At 37.0% G+C, this 19659-nt stretch overlaps 1 protein-coding gene and 1 pseudogene across 1 annotated transcript; both read left to right on the top strand.

The window, feature by feature from the left end:
• The first annotated feature begins 4772 nt into the window (after positions 1–4772).
• On the top strand, positions 4773–10313 carry LOC133871706 (stemmadenine O-acetyltransferase-like; annotated as a pseudogene).
• A 5910-nt stretch (positions 10314–16223) lies between these two features.
• LOC133870970 (stemmadenine O-acetyltransferase-like) lies at positions 16224–17807 on the top strand. The gene has a single exon (XM_062308285.1). The coding sequence runs from the start codon at positions 16342–16344 to the stop codon at positions 17704–17706; it is 1365 nt and encodes a 454-aa protein (XP_062164269.1). The 5' UTR covers positions 16224–16341; the 3' UTR covers positions 17707–17807.
• The last annotated feature ends 1852 nt before the right edge of the window (positions 17808–19659 follow it).

Here is a 19659-nt window from a genome sequence, read left to right as displayed (position 1 = left end):
ACAGCCCCCCGCAAGCTAATAGCTAGGTACAGAACAAACCATAAGCTTGTCACGTAGAAAGAAAAACCGAGCTGAACTGAGTCCCTTAGTGAAAACATCAGCTAGTTGGTCATGAGTGCTGATATACTTGATGGAGATATCACCATTGAGCACCTTCTCTCGAATAAAATGGTAGTCAACTTCAATATGCTTAATCCTAGCATGATAAATGGGGTTAGAGGCAAGTGCAAGTGCACCAATGTTATCGCACCATAGGCCCGCAACCAAAAGAGATCAGTAGTAGCAAGAGCCATGGCACGATATTCAGCCTCTGTACTCGAACGTGCAACCACCGATTGTTTCTTGACAGTCCAAGAAATGAGAGAGGATCCCAAAAGAATACCAATGCCAGTAGTAGACCGAAGATCATCTGGATTACCTGCCCAATCAGAGTCACAGAAGGCCTGAAGAATCAAGGGACCTTTGGTGTACCATAAGCCATGATCAATAGTCCCTTTAAGGTATCGAATGACTCGTTTTGCAGCTGTCCAATGAAGTGTAGAAGGGTTATGCATGTGTTGACATAACTGATTCACAGATAAGGCAATATCCGGACGTGTTAAGGTACAATATTGCAAAGCACCCACTGTCTACCGATATGTAGTAACATCAGTTGGAGATAAAGGATCACCAGCTGCATTGGACATCTTGGGACCCGTAATGCATGGAGAAGAAAAAGGCTTAGCACCCATCATTTTGGATCTTGACAGTGGGTCTGAGATATATTTAGCTTGCCTCAAATGTAGACCTTGAGATGACCGAACAGCTTGGATGCCTAAGAAGAAACTCAAGTTGCCGAGGTCCTTGACTTTAAAAACCTGCTGAAGCTGAGCTATAACAGAGGCAATATGAGGAGAGGATGTACTAGTGAACAAAATATCATCAACATAAATCAGGAAGTAAAGATGGACACTTCCCTGATGAAATACAAATAAAGAACTGTCAACAGTAGAAGAAACAAACCCAAGCTCCAGCAATGTCTGAGATAGTCGGGTAAACCAAGCACGAGGGGCTTGTTTAAGACCATAAAAGGACTTGTGTAATCTGCAAACATGAGATGGAAATTGAGAATCAATGAATCCTCGAGGTTGTTCCATATACACCTCTTCCATCAAATAGCCATGTAGAAACGTATTAGACACGTCTAATTGGCGAATAGTCCAATTAAACTGAACTGCAAGAGCCAAAATAACCCGGATTGTAGAAGTTTTAACAACCGGACTAAAAGTTTCTGTAAAATCTACCCCACTTTCTTGATCAAACCCCTTAGCAACCAACCGTGCCTTATACCTATCATTTATTCTTGATCTTGTTTCTGCTTGATCTTGTAAACCCATTTATTCTGAATGATGTTGTGCTGAGAAGGACGAGGACATAGAGACTACGTTTTATTAGCAAGTAAGGCATCAAATTCATCACCCATAGCAGCACGCCATTCAGGAGACTTCTCGGCTTGTGTATAGCATGAAGGTTCAAGGGGAATTGACACACTAGAAAGAGCACATAAGGGATGCTTGGTGGAGAGAAAAGTTGTGTAATCCGGGAATGAACGAGACCGCAAAGTTCCTGTTTTGGAACGTGTGGCCATAGGATGAGAAGGAATAAGGGCTGAAGAAGAATCAAGAATTGGAGGATTGATCGGAGCAATAGAACCAAGAAGTGGTGAATTGTCCAGTGTAGGAGAAGCACTCGGTAGAGGAGAGTTTTGTAGCTAAACTGCAAGAGGAACAGAAGTACTAGACAGAGAATCAGCACTTGAAATATTGGAGATCTGTAGTGAAGTAGGGGATGTAAAGCTAGGGAGAGCAGGAAAGGGAACACAGGGGATGATAAAACACCCTATTTAGCAGGAAGTCGTGATTCGTCAAATACAACGTGCCTTGACACATACACCTTACGAGAAACCGGATCTAGACAGCGATAACCACATTGATTAGAGCTATATCCTAGAAAAATGTAGTGTTTACTCCTAAACATTAATTTATGATTGGAGTAAGGACGTAAAAGTGGAAAACACGAACACCCAAAGGAACGAAACAGGGAATAATCAGGACCTTTGTTAAAGAGTTTAAAAAATGGGGAAACATTTTCTAGAACCGAAGAAGGAAGACAGTTGATTATAAAAACAGATGTGATAAAAGCATCAACCCAAAATAAAGTGGAGAGATGAGATTGAGCAAGCAAGGACAATTCCATTTCCATGATATGACGATGCTTGCACTCGGCCACACCATTTTGTTGTGGTGTGTAAGGGGAAGATACACAGTGAAGTATGCCATGAGAGACCAAAAAATTCTTAAATTGATTAGACATAAATTCACCAGCACCATCACATTGAAATTGTTTAATGGAAGAAGAGAACTGAATTTCAATAAGAGACTTAAATTGGACAAAAACAGTGAAAACATCTGATTTATTATGAATGGGATCCAACCAGGTAAATTTGGAAAAATCATCGATAAACAAAACATAGTACGAACAACCACCTAATGACTTTGTAGAGCATGATCAGACATCCGAATGGATGAGATCTAAAGGACACAAAAAGACACGAGGAGAAGATTGAAATGGAAGCTGCTTGCTTTTGCCAAGTTGACAAGGTTTGCAGATACCATTCAAGTTCTTGACACCACTAACCGGAAGGGAAAATTGCTGTAATACTTGAGAAACAGCTTGCTGAGAGGCATGGCCTAGATGAGAATGCCACATAGCTGCAAAAGTCTTGACACCTAAGAAAGCAGTCAAGGCACGCTGCTTTTTGACCGAAAAGGACTGCAAATGAAGAGGGTAGAGACCACCTTCACTCCGACCTTCCAGTAGAGTGATTCCCATGAGTTTGTCCTTAGCAAAGTAATGAGAACCATTGAGAAGAAAAAAAAAATAGTTATTATCTCGGCAAATTTGATTGATGAAAAGGAGATTAGCATAAGCTTGAGGACAATGTAAAACATTAGACAAATGAAAGGAGGATTGAGGAGTATGAAAACTCATAGAACCAGTGTTTTGAATGTGCAAACTTGTGCCATTCCCCACGGCTACATCTTCAGAACCCGAGTATGGCTGCTGTAAGGAGAGATTCTCAAGATTGGCAGTGATGTGTTGATTCGCAGCACTGTCAGCATACTAGGGACCATTATCAGCATCTTGGTTGGAGTTAGCTACCATGGCAGAGAGTTGAGCAGGAGGGTGACGGCCTTGGAAGGCATGATCCATCCTATGAAAGCAATCCAACGCTTTGTGACTCAACTTCCCACAAATCTGACATGCGGGTCTAGCAGGGATAGTAGATGGGGTAGACTGATATTTTGGTGAATTGGTGAAGAAGAGTTGGGTTTAGGACCATTCCAACGCTTACCAGAGGGTTTAGATTTATGGTTTTGAGTGTAGGCATTGGGCTTGGAGGAGAACATGGCAAACTGATGACTGTCTGCAGTATTGGAAGCTGTTTGACTATCCAATAGAAGCTCATAAGAGAGCAATTCATCCTGAAACTCAATGAATGTAAGGGATTTATAACGGGAAGCCATAGACAAGGATGTGACAACAGGATTAAATGAAGGGTGAAGTCCACCAATTACATAACCAATAAGAGCATCATCAGTAACTGGTTGACCCACTGCAGCAAACTGAGCAGAAAATTGCTTAGCAGTTTCAATATAATCAATACACCCTTTTAAACCTTGATGCAGACTCTGTAGTTGGTGCTGAAGATGAGAAATATGGGTCTTGGAATGGGAGGCAAAGCGGCTGGAGAGGGAATCCCAGGCTTGTTGAGCGCTGGTGACACCAAAGGTGGTTGACATTACCTTCTCCTTGAGAGTGGTATTAAGCCAAGAAAGAACAAATTGGTCTTTCTTATTCCAAAGTAGGAATACTGGATTCAGAGTAGCAGTAGCTTTCCCCTGGTCATCCAGAACGTACTTGAGAGGGCACAGTTCAAAACCATCCACGAAACCCATCAAGTCGTTGGTCTTCAAAATAGGGATAACTTGGTTGGACCACGTGATGTAGTTAGGTCCTTCTAATTTGAAGGTCATAAGTTGGCCAATATTAGGCAGAATGAATGGGACAACAGGGCTGGATGCCATTGAGAAAAATGATAGAAGCGGAAAAAAAGAAAAAAAAAAAAAAAAGAAACGTAGAAGAGATTGAAAAAAAATCTGTGTGAGCAATTTAGAACTCTGATACCATAATAGAATTTGAAGTTCAATACTTTCTATTGATGTTTAGTAAAGCATAAATAGAAGAAGAGATTACATGATCTTTGGATCAGTTACAATCTATCTAGAGTTTGAATTACAAACCTAAAACTTATCTAAAGATAATCCTATCTAGATATTTGGATTGAAAACATAATTCAAATATCTCTATATTTGAATTTACAGAATCCTTTCTAAAGGTATTATCTATTAGCTAGGAGTCTTGTATCCGAGTTTGTTGAAGTAGTTGGATGCTGACTAGTATTCCGTACTAGAAAGGAGTCTTCACATTCAGATGTATCTGGACCTGTTGGGATGACATTGGTATTGTTTACACTTACCTCCTTTGTTTAGTCTTTTCCGTTGTAGTAAAAAGCACAAGCTACTTACTATAGCTAGATACTTGCGCTACTTGTGGAAAGCTTGCTACTTTAATTTTGGCTTTTACCAATCCCTATTGGAAACCTTAACTCACTTTTACCAATTTGTTGGAAAAATCCACTTTAAACTTTTTTCATATTTCGTGTTTTAACTATGCTCGGTTTGCTTCGGCGTAAAATGGTTTCTGGAAAATGATTTTGGCATTTTTCGGTATTTGGTGGGAACGAAAATAATAGTCAACCGAAAAATGATTTTCGTTTAACAAAAAATGCTTAGTAAATTTCAGAAAATGATTTACGTTTTTTAAAAGCGTAAATCATTTTCCCCAGACGGCAGACGCATTCGACCATTTTTTAAACGATGCAGTCAACCTTCACGTTCAAATAGTCGACCATTACCAGAATTTGGTCGGTGCCGAAATCCGACAACGTCCAGTCACTATCGTCGGATTCCTGTCACCTTCGCTGAAATCTGGTCAACCTAGATTTCGGCCATCTGGCCGGGATCTTGCCAGTACGGCAGGATTTTGGCCACCTTCGCTGAAATTCGACCAACCCAAATTTCGACGAAACTGTCTAGATTTTGGCCTTTATTGCCGGAATCCTGCTGGTCAGTGACAGAATCTCGTCATCGGTGATTTTTATATTATTTTACAACTCACAACGTTAATGACAAACATCTATCCCAATGAAGACAATGAAGAGACCATTCATAAAATTTGTAAAATTGAAGATAATAATTAGAAAGGTCAAAAGATCTCACCTCTCATTAATTCATATGTTAGAATATGTATATTTAGATAAGAGATGAATAGTTGTAACCTCTCATTATTGATGTAAAAGTTGTAAGGTTGTATAGTAGTTATAAATACCAATATATGGATCCCTCAATTGAACTGGAGAAATATTTTGAATTCACATTTCTTACATGCAAATGATCTTAAAAAAAAATGACAGTAGTGTCTTTAGAATAACTCTAATACCATATAATTGTAGTAGAAGTTGAATGGTAGAAAGACCATGCTATTTTTATGTGGTCATTTGCACGTGTTACGTGTACGTAGCACACTTCATAATGGATTAAGTCAAGTTTGAAGTATACAAGTAAAAACAAAAGTGACGTCCTCCAATACCCTGCTTGGAAGTTTTGAGAAAATTTTAATCATATGACTAATTGTATAAAAAAATAAATAAATCATACAAATGATGTAATATATCTGCCCACTCTGCTTAAATGATAACATCGATGTTATCCGCATATATATATTTTAAGAGATTTTTTTTTCTTTTTTTTTTCTAATTATATTTTAATAGACTTGACACCGTCATAATTGACTTCATCATGCTCAATCGAATTGGCCGGTGTATATTAAATTTGAGAGATATATATGTTAGCTGCATAATAATTGTATAAACATTAATATTGTTACTGTGTTCAGTATTTTTTATTTTTATTTTTTTAAAAAAAAAAATATTAGGCACATCAATATTGTTGTATAAATATTGTTTAAGAATTATGCAAATAACATCTCTAAATTTGTTAATTGCCACTTGGGTTTTGGAGGTTATATATGCTTGTCGAATATCACTGAATAATCCTCAACTCTTTTTTGTGAATCTTGAGGTTACTTCCGCCGCTTGAGAAAAACTTGCTCTTTTTAGCCAGAGTGAGCTTCCTAAATCTCCCTGTAGAAAGGCTGAAATGGAGGTGGAAATTATATTCGAAGATCGAATACATCAAACCCTCTTCTCCAACGCCCACTAACCTGAAAACCCACAAGCACTCCTTCTTGGACCAGTTCGTTCCTAACGTCTATGTTCCCATAATCCTCTTCTACCCATGAATCAAAGCACGGACCATTCTGTTGATGATATCGTCTCTCAAAGATCACAACTACTAAAGCAATCCCTATCAGAAACCTTAGGTCGTTTTTACCCATTTGCTAGAAAAGTCAAAGACAGTACCCTCTCCATGAAAGAATATTGCACAAGAGAATGAAAGTCTCAAATTATATTTCTCTGTAGTTTACATGTCTATATATACACACTGAGTTTACATGGAAAATGACAATGAATAGCAACTTTCCTAATCTAGAGGATTGACTGCGTGTCTGCAATATACGAATTGCCTCTGCTGCATAATTGATTGCTGTATATACTTTCCTTGTGTGGTTGCTTGCCAATAGTGAGGTCTTGCTTGATATGGTTTGATTGCATGACTTGCGATGATCTTAATGAGTCATTGATTGTTGACATCTCTGCAGGTATGGAAGGTTTTCCATGATCTGTGATATCCTTGACAAATGCTTGATTGGAGGGATCTCTGAAAGGCATACTGTGAGCTGTTGGTTGCCTTGGAAGGAAGGGTGCAGCATGGTCTGCAACCTTCGTATCTGTAGGATCTTGGTTAACACTCCATCGATTGTAATGACGAGGGAGTTTACTATGCATGAAAGAAATCTAAACCTAAAAGAAATAAAATGCGGAATAATAAAATAAAATGCGGAATAATAAAATAAAAGAGACAAGAGATTTACGTGGTTCGGTCTATGACCTACATCCACAAGATAAAGCCCAAAGGGCTACATTATGCTTTTTTTATTGAATGAATTGAATACAATGAGTGCTCTCTGATTTATAGAGACTAGAATAGAAATAAGCCTTCTATCTTAACAATGTGGGACAAGAGGATGAAGCCAATGGCCAAAGCTTCTCCTCACTTAGGCAATGTGGGACAACCAACATATTATCTCTAACATTCCCCCTCAAACTCAAGGTGGAAACTTGTGAAAACTTGAGTTTGCTTCTTGATGACGTCAGATTTGGAAGCATCGGCAGCTCTTGAACAGCAGCAACTTTTGGGCCAGAACGGGCCAACTATGACCTTTCATGGAAGGCAACTGTGGGCTAAATAAGGCATGATAACACTTTTCAAATGCCAAAATAGAAGGGGCCAACTATGGGCCAAAGAAAGTGAAAGGAGAAGAAAGATGGGGCCAACTATGGGCCAAAAAGAAGTGAGCCAACTATGGGCTAAATAAGGCATGATAACACTTTTCAAATGCCAAAATAGAATGGGCCAACTATGGGCCAAAAGAGAATGAGCCAACTATGGACAAGAATAATATGGGCAACTTGGCCTCTTTTGATTTTGATTTTTTTTTTTTTTTTTTTGAAAGAAAACATGGGCAACTTGGCCTCTTTTGATTTTTTTTTTTTTTTTTTGAAAGAAAACATGGGCAACTTGGCCTCTTTTGATTTTTTTTTTTTTTTTTTTTTTTAAACCCACTGGATGGGTTGAGATCTGGTGCATGTAGGAGCACCTTAAACCTGTGAGCCCTCACGGCTGTGATTCGGTGTGCTGCAATTCAGGTGGAACCTCGGGCTGAGTTCCGGTGTGGCGCAGGTACAGGTTGGACAGATGAGCCCAACTGAACAACAAAGTGGATAGTGGCGCGTGGAAGCGCTTGGCTGAAGTTGGCGGCGCGTTCATGGCTGCATCAAGTAGATCGGCAGCCTTCGAACAAGGATCCGGTGGTTGTGTCTGAAAAAGGTGGCTCGTGGAGGCGCGTGAGAAACATGCAGGAACTTCTGGAGGCGCGTGAAAGCGCGTGGATGGTCGGAAGGAAGTTTTCTGGGCATATTTGGGACGAACGGAGGAAGATCTGTCTGATGGAGTGACTTTCGATGTGGTTGGAGGACTGTGGTGGTGCGTGGCTGAACGGACAGAATTTTTTTTTTTTTTGGTTGTTGTTGTTGTTGGGTTCCTCTGATTAAACAGCAACATAAAAGACACTAGTAGCATGGGTTGGATGAAAGTTTATCTCCAACTCATGCACACCACTATTTGACAAAACAAAAGAAAGAACAGAAGAAAAACAGAGAATGAAAATAAAAGAAACAGAGGGCATTGATCGATGAATGATATGGTGAACCATAAGAAAGAGAGAGGAAGAAGCCATGACTCAAAGAGACATGGGCAATACAGTACTAAAAAAAAAAATCCAAAAAAGAAATAAATAAAAGAAATTACAGAAAAATAAAAGAAAATGAGGGTTTCATGATTGTAAAACAATCTGAACCAAAACAAAAGAAAAATAAAAAGAAAAGAACTAAAGAAAAGTAAATAAATTACAAAAAAATTATAAAGGAAGAAAAAGACTTAACCCAGAATCTAATAATTGGCGTTAGCCTATTAGCTCTGATACCATGAAAGAAATCTAAACCTAAAAGAAATAAAATGCGGAATAATAAAATAAAAGAGACAAGAGATTTACGTGGTTCGGTCTATGACCTACATCCACAAGATAAAGCCCAAAGGGCTACATTATGCTTTTTTTATTGAATGAATTGAATACAATGAGTGCTCTCTGATTTATAGAGACTAGAATAGAAATGAGCCTTCTATCTTAACAATGTGTGACAAGAGGATGAAGCCAATGGCCAAAGCTTCTCCTCACTTAGGCAATGTGGGACAACCAACATATTATCTCTAACAATGCAGAGGCCAGTGTAAACTGTCATCTTGTTGAATGCCTCAACCAACCCAAAACTGCTTTATTCTACAGATTTCTTCGTGGAGAGGCCCTTGGGAAAGAGCTAACTGCGGGAGATCATGTTGCTATGATACAAGCGAGCGCCTTTACATGTGGCGGTATTGCCATTGGTGTCCTTGTTTCCCACATGTTCGCTGATGGAACTGCCATTAGTGTCTTTCTCAAAGGTTGGGCTACCACGGCTCACAAGGCCCATGAAGCTGTATTATGTCCTACTTTTGACACCCAATCAATTTTTGTTCAAAACGATGCATACTCTAAAGAAGAGCCTTGCACCGCTTTGTTCAATCCCTTCTTCAAATCAGGCAGGTTAATTACAAGGAGAGTTGTGTTTGATGCCTCGGCCATTGCATCACTCAAGGCCAAAGCAACAAGCCCAAGCGTACAAAACCCAACAAGAGTTGAGGTTGTCTCGGCCCTGCTTTGGAAATGCATGATGGTTGCTTTCAAGGCCACTTCTGGTATCTATATGCCAACTTTTATCATCCATGCGGTGAATTTCCGTCGAAGAGCAATTCCACCATTCGCAGAATCTTCAATGGGAAATTAATTAGTTTGGCCAGCATTGGCATCATGCACGGTCGAGGAGATAAAGTTGCCGGACACGGTTTGTAAGCTGAGAGAAGCAATAACAAAAATTGATGGTGATTTTGTGAAAAGCCTACAAGGTGATGGGGGGCTTACCAAGCACCGTGAGCTTGTGAAGGAAATGGTTGAGGCATGCACAAGTGTGGCAAGTTCTAGTGGAATGAATTACATTGCGTTTACGAGTTGGTGTAACTTTGGTCTCTATGACATTGATTTTGGGTGGGGAAAGCTGACTTGGGTAAGTTGTCTTGGTTCGAGCCGTAATTCGGAGGACATGTTCTCAAATGTGGTCTTGCTAATGGACACAAGATCCGGCGATGGAATAGATGCGTGGGTGTTGTTAGATAAAGAAGATATATACGGTTGTATTAAGACAAGACAAGGAACTTTTTGCTTTCGCTTCCATGGATCCTAGTCCCATAAACTAGAAAATATATTGCGATGTAGGCTTGATCATGCATGTTGATCAACAAATCTGTTCAAGTGTTAGAACAATATTATCTAAATGTTTAATTTTCATTTTTCCTTTATGTAGTATTGTAATGCCCCTATGACATATAAACACTAGCAAAGTGACTCTGCATATTTCTTGTATATCGCATAGGGAAAAATGAAAAGTCAGGTCCATGTGATTTTAAAATGTTCTAAGAGTTTTTTGTGCTATCAAAAATAACAAATTAATCTCTACTATCACATTCTGTCAAAAAACTTGATGAATTCTTATAATGTCACATTAGATCCAATGAAATTAAAACATGTACATGTCACCTATAATAAAAAAAAAATATATACAATATATATAATATTTAAACTAAAAATTTTAAAAAATATATATTAAAAACTAAATATACAAAATTTTTTAGGGAGACAGTGACAAATTTTTGAATTTTGGAGAGTATATTATATAGTTTTGAGTGGATAATGAAGATGAGATAATAGTTTGAAGTGGACATTGACAGTGGCCTATGTTGTGTCCCCCTAATGACAAAAATATCATTCATGAAATTATTAAAATAAAATAAAAATCTAAAAATATATAAAATAGCAAAAATTTATACAAAAAAATAAATAAAAATAAAAATTGGTTTTTTTTTTTTTTTCCGTTTGTTTTACAATTTTCAGTTATTTTTTTTGCCTTGTTTTTTTATTAAAAAAATAGTTCTTTTTCGTTTTTTTTTTTAAAAAAAAATATATTTGTCCTTTTTTTTCCTTTTTTTTTTAAAAAAAGTTTTTCTTCTTCTTTTTTTTTTTTTTCTCGAATTTATAAGGACATTTTTGTGTTATTAAAAAAAATATGGTCATTTTTGTCTTTTTATTGGTCTTAGGAGGGACATTGACATTTTTTTCGTAGTTTGAGAGGAATATTGACACAATTGGTAGTTTGAGGAAGACATTAATAATTGAGTGATAGTTTGAGGAGAATATGTGTATTTTTCCCTTCTTAATAATATCTTTCGTCATCCTAAAGATATATGCACGTAATTGTTATTGGGTAGGAATTTGTAGTCTTTTATACATAAGCCTATTTAAGGCAATGTATTATGAATAAAAAGGCATGCAACATTGCACTTTGATCGATTTCACAAACTTGTGAATCAGCAATGATTTATATCAAAATTGAGTAATGATTCATCACCGCTCATAGATACCTCTTTTCGATCACCATCTTGCCTATGTGGCAAAGTGGCTCCCCACTACCTTTTGAGTTTTAAAAATAAAATAGGAAAAAAACAGTTGCACAACTGTTGTGCAATGTCTTAGAGACATGGGGTGGGTCTCATCCCATGTCTCTAGAGTGGTGTACAATAGTTGCACAACTGTTGTACACCAATCACCCCTCAATAAAATAACGTGGGGAATTACCTTACCACATAGACAAGGTGGTGAAAAGTACTGGTATCTATGGGTGGTAGTGAATCATTACTCATCAAAATTATATATAAAAAATAATAATAATAATAATAATAAAAAAACAAAAAAAAAAACACAATAGGAATATACACTATGAATTCCAAAATCTTTGACTTTGATGATAGTGTTATTTAGGGTATTACACTTTTTACTACAAATTCCTTACAAACTGATGTGGTAGTCCATATTTTACATATCATGTTAATCACTAATTAAGGCCTCGTTTGGTTCATGAAATGGGTATTCCATTAAAAAAATGAATAGTTATTACTAGGAATGAGGAAGAATGAAACAGAATAATTATTTCAATTCCTTACTTTGATGACAACACATATACCGCAATTGGAATTGACCCAAAATTACTAAAAAAGGTACATAATTTCTTTTTTTTTTTAAAAAAAAAAAAAAAAAAAAAAAACTCTAATCTTAAAAAGAATAAAATAAAATAAAGAAATGTTGGATCTTAGATTTGTGGGTGGGCGGCCACCCACAAATCTGATCTAAATTATTTGTTTTTTTAAAAAAAAAAAAAAATTCTTTAATTTTTAATTAATTTTATTATTATTATTATTATTATTATTATTATTATTATTATTATTATTATTATTATTATTATTATTAAGTTTAGTTTAGAAAAATTAAAGAAAAATAAGGTTTTTTTTTTTTGAAAAGGTTGTTTATTTCCTCATGAATAGCTATTCCTTTAAAAAGATGAAAGGAATAGCTATTCTTATTCCTCTTCTTAAGGGAATAGTTATTCCCATAGAATAGTTATTCTAAGGAATAAGTCCCTACCAAATAAATGAATAGCTAATTCAATAGAATAATCATTCAATTCTAAGGACTTATTCCGCAAACCAAACGAAGCTTAAGTTTCATATAAACTGATGAGGTAGTCCATAATTGGTAAAATAAATAAGAGATTGAGGTTGACAAGTCAACCACTTATTTCTTTAAATAGTAAGTCATGTTTTTTGTTTAATCATTTAACCACTGCCACATAACCTGTAAAAAAAAATTAGTAATAAAAGATGTAATATTCCTAGTAGCACTTAATAATTAAATTTACTCGTCAAATTTTGTTGCTTGATTTTTTTACCATTAATATACAACCTCGTAAGTTTATAAGAGAATTGTAATAAAAGTTGTAGTACTGTAAGTGTTTTCTATTTTGATAACTAACTCATCAAGGAAAATAAGGATCCATTTGGTTTTATGGTTTCAAAACATGCGATTTAAAAAATAGCGTTTTCAAAATATGTGTTTTTAAAAACACAAACACTTTCTTACCTACAATTACAAATGTAAATTTTTCTTCGTTTTTAAGCACCATTTTCTAAAAATATACACTCAAACAAAACATTTTCTACAATTTAATCACTTACTTTAACACTGGCCCACACTTGTAGGATCAAAGTCATTTTTTATTAGGTGATGTCCAACATGTGAAATATTTAATTAAAATGGAAGGTGAATATTTGACGGAAACAATGTTTAAATTCAAGATTTCAGCTTTGGGTTGGAGAGCCGGAGACACACCAAAAAGTTGCTCCCCAACTCAAATTTCGTGAAATCTTTTGCCAAGGAACATCAATCATCACCAGATCTAACTCGAGGGGAACAAAACTCCACAACTCTAATGGCTATAAGACACTTAAACTCCACTTGATCTAATCAAGGAGGGACAAAAACATCCCTAACCCTAGAAGGGCGAGGAGGGAAACACCACCGGGAAGAGGGAGGCGAGGAGGCTCCCCCCCCCCCCCCTCCCCCACGCCCAGAACACCCAGTTTCTTTCTCAAACTCTCCCTCTCTAGAACGGGACCCTTTCTCTCTGTCACAGTGCTGGGAGAGGAAGAAGGGTAAAGTTGGAGTCTTGAAGAAATGAAGAGTTCAGAAGAAGTTTGAAGAATAAGTGGAGTTGCAAGAGACACATGGCTGAGGAAGATGAGTAGCTGGTGAGATGTGTTCCAGTTGGAGTCACTAGTGCGATCTAAAACGGTGCGTCAAAGAGAGTGTATTTGGGCCACTTAACTTAGTAAATAAAGGCTAGCTTGATGGGGCCTTATGTGGGCCTTTTATTATCTATGTCTTAGTGGCTTAATTGTAAGGGGCTATAAATATAAAGCCTCAAAGTTGTTAGGATTATCTTTCTGGCATTTATTATTTTTATCTTCTAAAGGGTGGCACCTCGAATCTGCCATTTTATTACAATTCTCCTAATTCTCCAACACCATTAATGATACTATTAGAATTCCTCCATTAATCTGCCTTTTTCCACTCTCCCCCAACAAATTTATTCCTATTCAATCAAAGTCCAAAATCAATATCTACCCTAGTGTCCCCCTCTCATTTGAAGATTGACCACCCTCCACCTCGATCCCCTCACTGGCGTTTGTTCAAACTCCCAACGTATTAACCCTAGCTTACACCCACCCCCAAGCCCTAGTCCAACCACCCTTGCGTCCATGATCACTAGTACTCCCTAGCCCAATTCCCGTTAGCTAGGGAGATTAGTTTCTTGAATAATTCTTTCAAAAAGATAATAAGAGGATATATTAGGAACAACTTAACTCAATAAATAAATAAATTAAGGGAATTGGTATGCAGTTAATTGTATCGATCGTATGAACCATTTAGTCCTACAACATTTTTCTAACATGGAACTCAATTCTTTTTCACTTTCGTGTGAGTCCATTACCATATCAACTAAACTCCTCCCTTGAGCAAGAGTTTTTACCAGGTGCTCACTTGTCATCACCAAAAACCAACACTCATAACTATGCATTGAAGCCATATTATTTGCCCAGAAAAGAAAAAGTTTACAGTTGTAGTTCTATCCTCCGTTGAATTTTGATTTCAATTCTCTTTTATTTTGTTACTCAATTTATCACTATTTTTAAGGAAGATTATTTACCGTCAGTTGTTGTCCCCAATAAAAAAAATAAAAAATAAAAAAATCAACTTTAAAACATTTTAATTTTTTTTTTTTTTTATATCATATCAATAATTTTTTATTATTATTTAAATAAAAATTTTATTATAATAAAAAATTTTCTATTTTATATTACGTCAAACACTTTTTATTACCGCTTAAAAAAAAAAAAAAAAAAATCCCCCTCAAATATGAGGGAAAGAGGTTGCGAAACAAGGCTTACTCCTGCATGGCTTCAGCCTCCTTTCTTTCTTTTAATTTGCATTAATGATCCGTACGCTGATTAGCCAACCTAGATCAACTAATATCATAGCTAGCTCTAGCCAAAATGGGAACTAACTGGATGAGCACACGTCTGACTAGATGAGTGTACCCACCTAGCTAGCTAGCTAGGATACATGTTGGAACTTAATCAATAGGTCGGCTCGGCGCGCGTTTCATTAATTAATACAAAGACAAATTAGTTGTAGAACACAGCTGCTAGCCATAATTTTTTTTTTTTTTTTTAATACAACAGAAACCATTACAAAACTAAATATAAAAAACACAAATACAAAAGGGCTTGGGCAACCCAAAATATAATCTAGGAATGTAAGTACGCGGGAGCAATGCTTCTGAAGATGCGAGCCCATTAGCTCGAGGCACGGATGCCACGAAGCCGGGGTCACCAATGAAGGTAATTTCACAAGTGTATTGAGTCACAAGGACCCAAACACCAAAACAGAAGTAAACAAGAGAAGATGAATACAACAAATAAGCCCAATAAAACAAACAAATAAACACAAAAACAGCAGCAACAAGACTGGTGGAGGCAGGGTGGGAGCCCTCCCGGGAGGCGCGTGAGAGCCACGCGCCGCCCAAGGACGGCCTCTTAGCAGTAGGGAACGGCGGAATCGACCGGAACCACCGGGGGTTGGTGCGGAAAGTGGAGGAGGGTGCTATCGGAATCTGCACGCGCCGGTTGAATCCAAGAGAGTACTGGCGCGTAGGAGAAGCACGCGCCTTCTTCCTGGCGACGGAGGAGAAGGGGAAGACCACCGGCAGACTCCAGAGACTCCGGCGAACTCAATGTTGAGGAGCAAGACCAGAGAGAGAGGAAATTATTAAAAAAAATTATGGTCATTTTTATTTTTTTTAATGGTCTTATGAGGAACATTGATATTTTTTTAGTAGTTTAAAAGGGATATTGACAAAATTGATAATTTGAAGAAGACACTAAAAATTAAGTGATAATTTAAAGAAAATATGTGTATTTTTTCCTTCTTAACATTATCTTTGTCCTCCTAAAGAGAATTGTAATAGTACCGTAAGCATTAAGATAATACCGCGTAAGTTTATAATGGAATCGTAACAAAATTTGTAATACTGTAAGCATTTTCTATATAATAGAACTTGTATGTAGAAAATTTATATCCTAAATATATATATTAAGTAATATATTAAGAGAGTTGACGCCGTCATAATTGACTTCATCACAACCATATGCTGGATCGAATTGGCCGGTGTATATTAAATTTGGTTACAGTACTGCCAAAATCGATGACTTGTTCGATTGCCGGCCACTTGGGTTTTGGAGGTTATATATATGTATATATATATATATGCTTGTGGATCACTGAATAATCCTCAACTCTTTTCTGTGAATATATCTTGAGGTTACTTGCGGCGCTTGAGAAAAACTTGCTCTTTTTTGCCGGAGTGAGCTTCCTAAATCTCCGTGTAGAAAGGCTGAAATGGAGGTGGAAATTATTTCCAAAGCATACATCAAACCCTCTTCTCCAACGCCCCCTAACCTGAAAACCCACAAGCTCTCATTCTTGGACCAGTTCATTCCTTCCGCCTATGTTCCCGTAATCCTCTTCTATCCCATGAATCAAAGCACGGGCCATTCTGTTGCTGATATCGTCTCTCAAAGATCACAACTGCTAAAGCAATCCCTATCAGAAACCTTAACTCACTTTTACCCATTTGCTGGAAAAGTCAAAGACACCATCTCCATCGATTGTAATGACGAGGGGGTTTACTATGTAGAGGCCCGTGTAAACTGTCATCTTCTTGAATGCCTCAACCAACCCAACACTGCTTTATTCTACCAATTTCTTCGAGGAGAGGCCCTTGGGAAAGAGCTAACCGCGGGAGATCATGTTGCTATGATACAAGCGAGCACCTTTGCATGCGGCGGTATTGCCATTGGTGTACTTCTTTCCCACATGATCGCTGATGGAATTGGCATGAGTGTCTTTCTCAAAGGTTGGGCTACCACGGCTCACAAGGCCCGTGAAGCTGTATTATGTCCTAATTTTGACGCCCCATCAGCTTTCATTCAAAACGATGGACACTCTAGAGAAGAGTCTTACACTTACACCGCTTTGTTCAATCCCTTCTTCAAATCAGGCAGGTTCCTTTCAAGGAGAGTTGTGTTTGATGCCTCGGCCATTGCATCACTCAAGGCCAAAGCAACAAGCCCAAGCGTACAAAACCCAACAAGAGTTGAGGTTGTCTCGGCCCTGCTTTGGAAATGCATGATGGCTGCTTTCAAGGCCACTTCTGGTATCCATATGCCAACTTTTATCATCCATTCGGTGAATTTCCGTCGAAGAGCAATTCCACCATTCGTAGAATCTTCAATGGGAAATTTAGTTTGGTCAGCATTCGCATCATGCACGGGCGAGGAGATAGAGTTGCCGGACACAGTCCGTAAGCTGAGAGAAGCAATAACAAAAATCGATGGTGATTTTGTGAAAAGCCTACAAGGTGATGGGGGGTTTGCCAAGCACCGTGAGCTTGTGAAGGAAATGGTTGGGGCATGCGCAAGTGCGGCAAGTTCTAGTGGAATGAATTACATTGCGTTTACGAGTTGGTGTAACTTTGGTCTCTATGACATTGATTTTGGGTGGGGAAAGCCGATATGGGTAAGTTCGGTTGGTTCGAGCGGCAATTCGGAGGCCGTATTCTCAAATCTGGTTCTGCTAATGGACACAAGATCCGGTGATGGAATAGAAGCGTGGGTGTCGTTAGATAAAGAAGATATGGTTGTGTTAGGACAAGACAAGGAACTCCTTGCTTTCGCTTCCATGGATCCTAGTCCCATAAACTAGAAAATATATTGCGATGTAGGCTTGATCATGCATGTTGATCAACAAATCTGTTCAAGTGTTAGAACAATATTATCTAAATGTTTAATTTTCCTTTTCCTATATGCATGTAATATTGTAATGCCCCTATGTGATATTTTAAAATGTTCTCAGAGTTTCTTGTGCTATGAAAAAATAACAAATTAATCTTCATTATCAAATTCCGTAAAAAATATAAACTTGATGAATTCTGTTAGTGTGCCACGTTAGATCCAATGAAATGACGACATGTGTCATCTATAATATATATATATATATATTAAAACTAAAAATTCTAAAAATATATATATTAAAAACTAAATAGAAAAAAGTTTTGAGGGAGAATATATTATATAGTATAGAGTGGACATTGACAATGAGATGATTGTTTGAAGTGGACATTAACGGTGGCCAATGTCGTGTCCCCCTAATGACAAAAATACCATTCATAAAATTATTAAAATAAAATTAAAACTAAAAAAAAAATATTTAAAAAATATAAAATAACCAAAATTTATACAAAAAATAAATAAATAAAAATAAAAACTGTTTTTTTTTTTTTCGTTTGTTCTATAATTTTCAGTAATTTTTCGTTTGTTTTTTTATTAAAAAAATCTTTCTTTTTTCTTTTTTCTTTTTTTTTTTTGAATTTAGGACATTTTTGTCTTATTCAAAAAAAAATATGGTCATTTTTGTATTTTTATTGGTCTTAGGAGGGACATTGACATTTTTTTGGTAATTTGAGGAAGACATTTTTTTTTTTTTGACATGTCCACACAGGAGGGGGGAGGAGGGATTCGAACTAGTGACCTCTACTTCATGAGGCGTGGTCCCCAGCCGATTGAACTATCACTTGGGAACATTTGAGGAAAACATTGATAATTGAGTGATAGTTTGAGAAGAATATGGGTATTTTTCCCTTCTTAATTGTAGCTCCCCGAACTTATATAACAAGTCGAAAGTGAAAATTTTCTTAATTAACCACAAGACGCTACTTCGAAAACCTCAAACAAATAACGCAACGGAAAACTTGAATAATTTTTTCCTTTGAATTGACCTCATAGACATATACAAGAAACTAACCAAAGCATCTATATCATTATACAAATTCATTACATCTCACAATGCTAATACATTACACAAATTACTACAAATGAGGAGGAATTGACTTTGGCAAAGTCTACGCCTCCCAAAGCACTACGAAAGAATTCCCTTCGATAACTTCTAGGCTCGCACATAATCTATCGCACGTGACACCTAAACCTGCAACACAAACAATATCTAAATAGTCGTGGTGTTGGCCACGTCCACATAGGTGAAAGTATGAGTCCACCACCTCAGCAGTATAAAAACTTACTAACTTTAAACAATAAATTGTTTTTAATTTTTCTACTATGGGATTACAATAATAGCTACGCTAGGTTTTATGTTTCTTCAAAGCAAACCATAACTAATAAAGTAAACATTGTAGAGAAATTAATCTTTCACAATATGTGCACACCTAAGCAAGAATAATTCATAAGCATCAATCTCTATCTCATGAAAACTATTTCACAATATATGGACACATAACATATGTAATGCTTTCATTTATTCTTCTCATACTTTCTCATTATATTTCTTTTTTTTTTCTCACATAAGGGCTCGTACTCCCTGCGGCTTACCAGAGGCCCATACTCCTCTGTGTTTACGGCTGATGGGGCCCGTACTCACCACGATTAACTTCTTCAATTGTATTATAGCACTGGGGCCCGTACTCCCGATATTATTATTATTAAGTTAACAACACTGTATGTAGGGGTGTAAACGAGCCGATCTTGAGCGAGTATTAGTTGTTCGAGATCGGCTCGTCTGATTTTTTCTCGATCTCGAGCTCGAGCTCGAGCTTAACACGAGCCTCATTTTTGTGTTCGAGCTCGGCTCGCCAAGGGGAGATCT

Source organism: Alnus glutinosa, chromosome 6, assembly GCF_958979055.1.
Source record: "Alnus glutinosa chromosome 6, dhAlnGlut1.1, whole genome shotgun sequence".
Lineage (NCBI taxonomy): Eukaryota > Viridiplantae > Streptophyta > Magnoliopsida > Fagales > Betulaceae > Alnus > Alnus glutinosa.
Note: the sequence above shows the minus strand (reverse complement) of the source record. Positions and strands in the feature narration are given on the sequence as shown.